General features: G+C 33.3%; 1 protein-coding gene across 2 annotated transcripts in view; it reads left to right on the forward strand.

The window, feature by feature from the left end:
- The window catches only part of LOC111031353 (E3 ubiquitin-protein ligase mib1-like), a 44,481-nt gene extending 34,395 nt beyond the window's left edge, over window positions 1-10,086 (forward strand). Inside the window, exons 10-14 of one of the 2 annotated variants that reach the window (XM_022311257.1) lie at window positions 5,311-5,566; window positions 5,678-6,178; window positions 6,270-7,354; window positions 7,713-8,001; window positions 8,078-10,086. In XM_022311257.1, coding sequence (XP_022166949.1) covers window positions 5,311-5,566; window positions 5,678-6,178; window positions 6,270-7,354; window positions 7,713-8,001; window positions 8,078-8,227 — 2,281 coding nt within the window. In that variant the 3' untranslated portion in view covers window positions 8,228-10,086. The remainder of the gene's footprint in view (window positions 1-5,310; window positions 5,567-5,677; window positions 6,179-6,269; window positions 7,355-7,712; window positions 8,002-8,077) is intronic. The other variant, XM_022311258.1, reaches the window with a different exon arrangement.
- The last annotated feature ends 380 nt before the right edge of the window (window positions 10,087-10,466 follow it).

Here is a 10,466-nt window from a genome sequence, read left to right on the forward strand (position 1 = left end):
TAAGAGTTTCTGGTTTATATAGTATAGAAATTTAAAAACATAATACCAGTTTAAGTTGTCCTATTAATGATGAGAAATAAGCTTAAAAGTTAAAATCGTCGTTAGACAGACTGAAAATCTATAAAACCACCATTACTATTATCGTTAAACTCTTCTGCTACTCAGTTTTAGGCGTAATTACAATGCCGTGGTCAATTTATTTTTATTTTTGATTAACGTTTACTATTTTATTTTTTATGGATTCTGAAATAACCTAAAACTTGTTAACTAAAGCCTATTTCGATAAGCTTTAATACTAAATTTTCTGTTTTTTTCACGTATTATAATGTCGTATTTACTCTTAGGAAAAAGGGTTATTAGTTTCGATCTCTTGTGTTAAAGGTTTTTAACTTTTTTGCTAAGGTGTACATTTTAAAACTTAAATAAATAAAAAAAAAATGTGTTATGGTTACATTTTAAATGACTCATATTAAGTCAAGTTTTATTATAGAGTCATAGTTGTTTGGTCTATTGACTTGAATAAATAGGCCATATTTGACATTAAAAATACGATTCGCGATACTAAAAATAATATAAGTTGGTGCTGCAAATGAATGTATCGGAAGGGTTAAAAAATTGAAATGTTTCTGTGAATAGATATGTATTTTACAGTTAGTTTGTTAAAAAAGTCCCGATTCAATCTAACGTAATCCGGTTGAAAAATAAAATAGAGTGATGTTTAAATCAGTGCACCAAACGAATATGTAGGGCCAAAGCCAAAGGTCATAAGAATAATTTGTTGTAAAACTTTTGACTTTTACAAACAAAATAATTTTCCACCAAACTTTTTATTTAATATGATATAACAATGTCGTATGGGGGTATAAATGTATTATAAATCCCATTGGGTCGGATTTCTTAGATTCGAAGCTAATAATACATTTTAATAATACTTGACCGCCGACTGGTATTCCAAATCGTACGCGTCGAATTCAGTTGCAGCCGGTCGGTCATTGTACGTAACTTCAGCGACCCAGGAATCGTTCGTGCTATATACCTAATTCGTATTTATTATTACTGCATATTTATTTTTCAAAATGATAATGGTAACTAGTATTTTATTACCTTCAGGTGTATCTATCGGGGACTACCCTCAACGTGTATACTGACACGTCCAGCATAATATTATTCCAACGTTATTATTACAATGTTTTCGACGAGCGTTTTCCGTTTCTTTTTGAGAACAGGATCCCTGCAGGTCCGTAGGATGATGACGATGAGGCGGTAACTCGACACCGCCGCCAAATCCGTCACGCACGGTCGTTACCCCCGCCTCTGCCATCGGCTTATTTTTGTATAAAGTCCCGTGTGCCATGCGATATATATACTACATACATACATATATATGATACACCGGTCGTACTGCAGGAGATGTGTCTTCCTCCGTCCGGGACGTTGTCTTGTACACGCACGGGAAGTAAAAACGTATAGATAAACGGTGGCGCCGAGTTAGTTCTGTTGGAAAAATAATGCTTGGATTCTAACTTACTAAAAGAGTAAACCCAACCGTACCTATTCACGCGTGACCCACGAAACGGGGCGTTTATCGGATTTGCCGATTTTATATCGAGTCCGCTGGCTATTGATTCTGTTGAACTTTAAATTTATAAAAATGGTAAAAAGTAGCCATAAATGTTGAATTACATTAAATTAATTTAAATATTATTATTTTATATATTATTGATTATTATTATTACTGTCAATTGTTTCTATCAATATTTCATTATTATTTACATTTTAGTATTATCCGTTAATAAGTTGAACCTTATGACTTTAACTTAATTGTCGAAATAAATAATAAAAACATGGTTTATGTTAAAATGTATTAATTTACTTTAAAGTTTAAACTTATTGCTTTCTTTCTACCATTTTAATAAATGTAAAGCTCAGCAGAATCGACAGATACATAGTATATGAACAGTGTAACCGCCACCCCGTCGGAATAAATAGTCACTAGAATCGATGAATACTTTTTTTAAAACAAGATGTTTCGGCGGAATCAATAAATTCTCGCGAAACGTGCTAAAATAATATTAACATTTTTTTTACTCAGTAATTTAGCTATAGAACATAACCAAAAGTATTTCCAAATAGCGCGTTACTGTTTAATATATGGATCAGAGGTATAGCGAATATTTTTCGGATCACGTATTATGCCGTTATGCCAATATTTTGTTATCAAAGTTATTACAAATTTCATGTGGCAGTTGTATATAATATCAATAAACATTTTCTTCGGAGTAATCGTAAAGGAAGGAAAGAATGTGTTTTATCAAAAACCTATCAAACCTAAAGTATTTAAGAATATTTTTATATTATGTCCGTTGAATAATTGACAACTGAACTTTCCTACCTACTTCATTACATTTTTAATGAGATTATTGTTCCTGTATTTAACATTGAATAACTTTTAATACCTCGAGTATGTGTTTTGTTTTCTTAATTTTATAAAACACAGGCTCTATCTAGGTCCATTTTTGTTTTGATTTAATTTCATCCATCGTGGAAAACTTTCAACACTGTTTGTTTACGTGAATATTGAGAGTATGGAACAAACCATTTTGTTTAGTAGAAAATATGTCTTTAGCCCTGTAGGTAAGTTTCAAACATTCTTTTTTTTTTTAACTATTCACTAACTATATTCATTATTATTTAGAAATAATATAAAATAAATTTACTGTTATCTTTCATTAAAAGTAAGATTTCAAAATGAAATAAAAATATTTTTGAGTGTAGTTAAATTATCGTGCCATTCCCGCATATATATGGTTGTAGCTTCCCTAGATTTTCATCTAATATAGGAGAGGTATTGATGATGACTGCTATTGACTTATTTTCGAGGAAAAGTAGTAGAGGTGATTTTTATACAAATATTTTTAATTTTCGATATTATTGAATGGAATTGAAAAGAATTATTTACTGTTCAAATTGGGTTAGAATTCTCCCTATCACTATTTGTGAAGTAAGTAATTTCGATGTATCTAGTAACCATAGTAAGTCAGTTAGACTAAATTAATTTTACCATGTACGTTATTTTTTACCCATCGCCGCATACGTAATTTTTGGACCGTTCAAATTCATCAGCTTTAAGAACGTGTACTGCTTCTATTAAAGAATATTTATATATTCGTCGAATTCGGCTGGCCATGGTACTACGCGTGTATAAAATAAATATTAATTAGTAGGTAATAATATGTCCTCGCGCATAGAGTCTTCTGTCCCGATCCATTGGCGGGAGAGGGTCTCTCCTCAAAAGCTCGAAACATCAAAAACATCAAACGAATAATCATATATTATATTATGTTATATAATATAATATTGCATAAAAGCCAATTAAAATATGCATAATATAATATACATTATACGTATGATGCGCTATATACATTATACACGTGTCGATTCGGTGGCGGATGTACAATTTGTGGGGTGGACGATTTCGGTACGTTTTATTATGTGATATTGCACGTACTATATTAAAAATCATGTGTACAGATAAATAATAATCTATTTATATATTGATATAAAGAAAACGATGAACTCGAGAGGAAAGCTGGTGATCCTTTAATAGTTTAATTACCCAGATCCAAAAACGTTTCGATAAAAAAATATACTATATTTATTAATAAAAAAAAACCACTTTGTGAGATTCGGCACTCTGCTGGCGGCAACGATAGCCTCTGCTGTATATATGATTACTCGCTCGCATCATGGTTCTCTTTTTCATCTGGCGCAAATTGAAAACACAAAGCTTCCGCAACGTATAATATAATAATGTACGCACGCATGACCTGCAGCGCCTGCAGCTTTAATATATTAAATATTAGAACGCTATATATCACTATGCTATTAACGTACCTATAACTATTGGATAGTACGTATATGTATGCCCGGACCATTACGCTGTAGAATAATAAAAAAAAATGAACAATACAAATTTTAGGGTCACAACAATAGCGGTCAATGGGCAATGGTTGCATAACTTTAGGGCCATCCCAGAGTGACCTCATCTGCGCATAACTATGCCTTTTTCCGTACAACATGTATATACGCATCCTTTAGTAGGTATATAATATATTAATATGCCATCATGTAATATTTATGAACGTGTGTGTTTAATATAACGTTATCAAAAATACGTAAAATTTTCTATTGGTTTTTAGTTAATTCTATATGAGTACATATTATATACTATACACGTCATAAAGTAAAATAATCATGCAGATAATATTCCTTAACTTATATTAGAATCAAAAAACCGACTTTTATGTTTAATATTTATTGTTATTTTTTTAAATATAAGTAATCAAAATCCACATAATCATAACCAATAATATGATTTTATACACTTGAAGACAATGGCGTGTTTAAGTAATATTTCGAAGTGATGTAATTATGAACATGCAAAACGAAACTTCATTTATCAAGCTACCTATACTAAAATTTAAATCATAATATTACTAAAATCAAAATTTAATAAATTGATGTTTAATATACATGGCCTTTTCACAGCAATTTCGTTTAACTGACTTTCCGTAAAATTGTTAAAATTTCTTTTATTGATGTGAAACATCGAATGCGGTTGTTGGCGGTGACCACAAAAACATCTAATTCGATTTTAGAATAAAGAATAATTCTTCTTAAAAAAACAGAAATATTTTGTTTTTGATTTTACCATGGTTATTTCCTTTAACTAATCATCCTTTATATTTTGTCGTATGTCTTCTATACGAATAAAATTCGATGTTGCTCTTTGATGGCGTCTATAGCAATGGCTCACTTTGAAAAAAAAAAGTGGGAACAAACATTTACAAGTTCGAATTGAAACAAAATTTGTAAACGTTCTAAGGATTGCCTTTTGTATATATATATATATGTATGTGCATACTATTTATGCCATAAATATGTATGTTTATGCTGAGGATTATTTGTGCATTAATAAAGCTCTCGTGGATTGCAAAGGCTTCTGCCGATCCCTTCAATCCCCCCCCCCTTGCACCGTCGTATTATTCGGTTAGATTACATCACATCACATCGGCGTTGATACATCGCCCTTTTGCACTGACATCAATATTAATACATTTTGATATATTAACATACCGGGTGGGCCACCACATTTTCTCACTTGCCTAACATGAAAAGACGGCAGTGGTTTCTCACTATATGCATTTAATATAATATTATGTACTTGGAAACATCGTTTTTATAAGTATCGTGTCATTTATCATCATTCTTCTTGACTAATCGCCGAAAATTTGTCTTATGCCGATATAGAGCTACCGCCATCATATTGGACTGGATAGCCACAAACGGCGGCCGAGGCAACAACGCCGCCGGCCATCGCTTCTGGGTCGTGGATGAGCCCAAGGATGACGGATACACTGCTCTGCATTTGGCTGCTCTCAACAATCACAACCGTGTGGCGTCATTGCTGCTGGTCCGTGGACGGGCCGACCCGAACAAACGAAATGTCAACAAACAGACGGCCCTTCACCTGGCCGTGGAACGTCAGCACGCAGATATCGTTAAGGTACGTAGAGTCGTATATACAGATAACGCTATGGCGATAATTTATCGATGTACTCATTTTACTCACTATTGCTGTACTTATGTGAATTTTCCTCTTGACAATTTTTCGTAGCTCCTCGTTTACCACTCCGCCGACCCGAACATCCCCGATAAGGACGGTGATACGCCCATGCACGAGGCTTTGCGCCATCACACGTTGCTGCAGCTCAAGACAGTCGGCACACCACCTCCGCCTGGAGTGGGTTTGGGAAACAGTCCTAGGGATCCCAACACTAAGTTCCGGTCAGACGGTGGCGGTGGCATATCACTGAGAAACATTCTCGCCGGCAACAGGGTCGTACGCGATTATCGAGAACTATCAGACGACAGTGAAAACATGTATTCAACAGTCAGTCGTACCGTTACGAGCCATCCATGTCCCGTTGAACAGGCGACGGCACTTTGGGCGGCCAAGGGTCCCGCGTACTTAGAAATGTTCGCTTCGCCGGTATCCGCGGTGCAAAGATTGATGGCCGAGCTCCTTGGAGCAGCCGAAGAGTTTAGACGTTTGCGCATAAATTCCAGCAGTGACAATGATGCTGATGACAATAAAGATAGCGACTTTGCTACCGCGGTAAGTCTTGTTATTTGTACATAAAATATTATACTGCTGCCAAAAAAAAAAAAAAAAACGGACTAATTTATTTATTTTCATTTATTTTCAGCCCGTCTTGAACAACATGCCACCCCCGATCAAAAATAATAAATCAAAGAAAGTGATTAACCGCCGTCGGATAAAAAAATCTCCATTGCGAACTATACGCCAGCAGACCGTCGACGACCAAACCGGTCCGCGATTGGCTGGAGAAGCACGCGCCGCAGCCCTGGCGGCCGCCATGGCTATTTCCGGTAATGCTAGTCGGGATCTTGGTGAACGACCTTCACGTAGATCAGGGCCTAGTTCCGATCATCATGTGGACGAAGAAGGGCGTCCGGGCGGTGAGACTGCGGTTTCAGGACGAAATATTTTTGGACGGCCCATTCGTGGCCCGATTTCGCGGTCTGCACCAGCCTCCCCAAGCAATGGAAACGTGATCCCGCCACCACCCAATGCCACCGTAGTTGTTTGCGTGCTTGCTGGCACCGGTCGCGCTGATTTATGGGTGCGCAACAACCGTGGACAAACGCCGTTGGATCTTTGCCCGGCCGACCAGCCTTTGCGCCGTGCTTTGATCAAATGCTGTGATGCGGCCGCTCAAGCCCGTAACGTTCAAACTACTAACACCACTGCCACCGCTGTGGGTGAAACTGATGGTTCCAATTCACAGGCTTTATCTGTTGAGAGGCCTCAGCAATCTCAACTGACTCTTAACAACATGCCGCCAGACTATTCTATGAAAGCGCCGTATCACGATGCATACGCCCCCCTGTTATCAAGAGAGCCAGATCCCCCAAAAGAGTGCTCCAAGACATTCGCTACTCGAAGTGATGCAGAATTCCTTAAACTATCGTCGTCAGTCGCAAACCGTTTTTTGAGCATCGGGATTCCTCCACCGGCGCCTGGTATGATGTTGATGGAAGATAATACCCCGGCTGTTCTTTTGCAAGATGAGCCCTCTACTTCGAGAATCGGTATGCCTCTTGGTGCCGTGTCTGACGAGAGAGTGGATAGTGATGTAATGAGAGAGATAGACAATGACGTTGACAACAACAGCAATGACCAGGAACCAGATTTTGTGGACGATGACAACATTTTAAGCATCACTAGTAATGATAACGGCAGCACAGTGATTGAGAATTGTAATAACAGGTAAAGTTTGAGTGTTTAAAAGTTAAAAACATATAGCTGTAAAATACACCTTCTGGTTTATATCTCCTCAAACTAAATTATGTTTTAAATAATCAAAAAGGTATGACACTAAATAATAATTTGACCACCAATTACCCGTTGAAATATTACCTTATACCAAGACTTAAAATATAGTAAACATAAATTATATGTTGTATCAAAAATACATTGTAAATCGCCCTTTATGTATAAAAACATTATTAAACTTTTAAAAAATTCCAAATCTTCTTTGTATCAAAATGGTATAGTTCAATTATATCATCACTAGTATAATAATTATTATGTAGATAAATCCCAATCATCTTTTTACTTATTTCAGCAGAGCACCTACTGCAAGCGATCAGATGAACGTAGCTGCTGGTGGAAGCAATAACAGCAAACCTTCCACTTCATGTGATCTGTCAGTTATAAATAACACAATGTCTCGGTCACGAGACAAGCGAACTAACGAATTGGAACAGGAGCAAATTGACATTGCGAATGCATCAGTACCAGAAGAACGGCAAAACCCTCCCATGGATGTGGCGGTGGTAGCAAATCCGCCCAATGTTCAGGAGCCAGGACTAGTGGAAAAGCTCATGCAGCAGTTGAATGATCTCAAGGAAATGGTACGTGTATAATATTGTATAATATTATAGTAAATAATTTATTATAATCAACATTTTAATGATTTTTTTTTTCAAGAATATGTGCCCCGTATGCTTGGATCGATTAAAAAATATGGTGTTTATGTGCGGGCATGGAACGTGCCAATTGTGCGGTGATCGCATGGCCCCTGGACAACCTTGTCCCATTTGCCGTAAACCAGTTGCACACAAGATATTATTGTACTAAATCCCAGACAACAAAATCAACAATATTAATATTAATCTTCTACTGATCTTCTAGGCATTATACCATAACCATTTATTTTAAATTCTTATTATACTTTCACTAGATTAGATGAGATTTTAGAGAGATCATATCTAGTGTGTATCAATCTATTTTTTCAATTTTTTATTGAATTTATCTCATTAGTTCAATGTTTGCTCTACTGTAAACTTAGTATGCACTTTATTTTCTCCAATTCTGAGCCATTATTTAACATTAAATAAAATATTGGTAACTATTATTGTATGACTAATACACATGTTTTTTTTTTTTGATTTTTTTACTCGGTCATACATATTATTGATTTTATATACTTTAGACAATAGCAATGAATAATGGATTTCATACTGTTGTTAAGTTATTATTAAATCCAAAATATTTGTGATATAAATATATTATACTTATTGCTTGTCTAAAGTTTATTTTAATTTATAATCATACAATGTATGTATAAGATGTGTTGTATGGCCGAACAATTTAATGTTTTATGTCATTAGCTTTAATCAATATAATTTTATTTATGTAGTATTAGTTTCTTTTAATAGCATTTATTTTTGTATTATTTTGCAGTAGTTATTTGTAACCAAAAAAGATGGTATACACAAATAATATTATTAATTCATAATCATTTAATTTTAGTTATATATTACTGGTTTACTTGACTAGAATTTATTTTTAATATTAATTGTTTGTAGTTATTAGTAGTCAACAGACATTATACTCTCAATTAATATTATTACTATTTATAGTAATTTATTTTTTTATTATAATAGGTATATAATTCATCTAGTTGTACTATTATTATCAAAAACATTACTATTCTATCATTATTCATTATTACATACCTTATATTACTCAATTCAAATATTATAAATTTATAATAATATTAATTTTAGAAGCTTGGTTATTGATTTCTTTAGTATTAGTAATAGTCTATTATGATAAATTATAAACAGAAGTATATAGTATTGGGGTGTATTCTAGACTTGCATATACCACTCAAAGTAGAAGTATCAGTTAAAATATGATTCAAAAAAATGTATTTCATTTATTATAGTTTGTACAACAATATTCAACTCAATATATCTTTTGTTTATCAAAAGTACTGAAAATTAAGATGATGCTAACAGACATTTTTGACTCTGTGTTACAAGTGCAAAACATAACAAATTTTGCACTCAACAGATCACATTTATCTTCATAAGTTTAAAAATGATTTGAGACAACAAATGTCCGTGTAGTGTCCTCTTAATTGTGTGCTTAAGGTTATTTTATTTATAGTACAATTTATCGTCAATCATCTGTATTAACCAATATACTTGATATTTTATTATTATATACAATTTCAGAATTTTTTTTCCAAATTTGTAGTTTAGTATATGATTATTATTATTATTATTATTATTATTATTATTATTATTATTATTATTATTATTATTATTATTATTATTATTATTATTATCATAGGCGGCGCAGACTAGATGCAGGGTATTCAAGTAACAAAATGTTCTCCCCAAAAATATAAATGCCTATAGTATTGCCTTAAAAATATTTACTACAACTTTTGATGTTTGTATTGCTTCTTACTGGCTATAAAAATATAATTTTTCAAAAAAAAATTAATGTTGAAAAATAAAAACAATATTTGGTTACAAATACATGTGTATTGAAAAGGGTATATAATTTTATTTCATACTTCTCGTCATATAATCAAGCCGTGAACCTAGATTGTACTTATAAATTTCGTTATTTGTTCTTTTTTGGACTTCATTCATATTATGCCTTCTAAAAAAATGTCTGCCCCAGCCCATAGGGGATGCAAGCTCTCACTCTGCATAAGCCATGTACTAGCCTATGATTATTATACTTAAACATATATAGTTTTTTATACTCATATTCAAAAATGTATGTTTAATATTATATGTTAATCTTGAAGTAAATTATTTTCATCACTTAACTACTGTTTGTTTTCAATTGAACATTTTCCATTCATAATAATGACCACAGTATCAACTTAGAACTTTACATTCACAATAATACATGATAGTTGAAATTTTTTTTTTAGACATATGAAGATATTGAAAGTCAATTTTTTAATTTTCAAAAAAAAAAAATAGTATAGGAATTAATATCTTTATAGTTTATTATTTATTGAATACATTCAAAACCGCTGTTGAATTTACAAAATTGATCGTCAAGATGA

The sequence above is a fragment of the Myzus persicae genome, unplaced genomic scaffold, assembly GCF_001856785.1.
Source record: "Myzus persicae strain clone G006 unplaced genomic scaffold, MPER_G0061.0, whole genome shotgun sequence".
Classification (NCBI taxonomy): Eukaryota; Metazoa; Arthropoda; class Insecta; order Hemiptera; family Aphididae; genus Myzus; species Myzus persicae.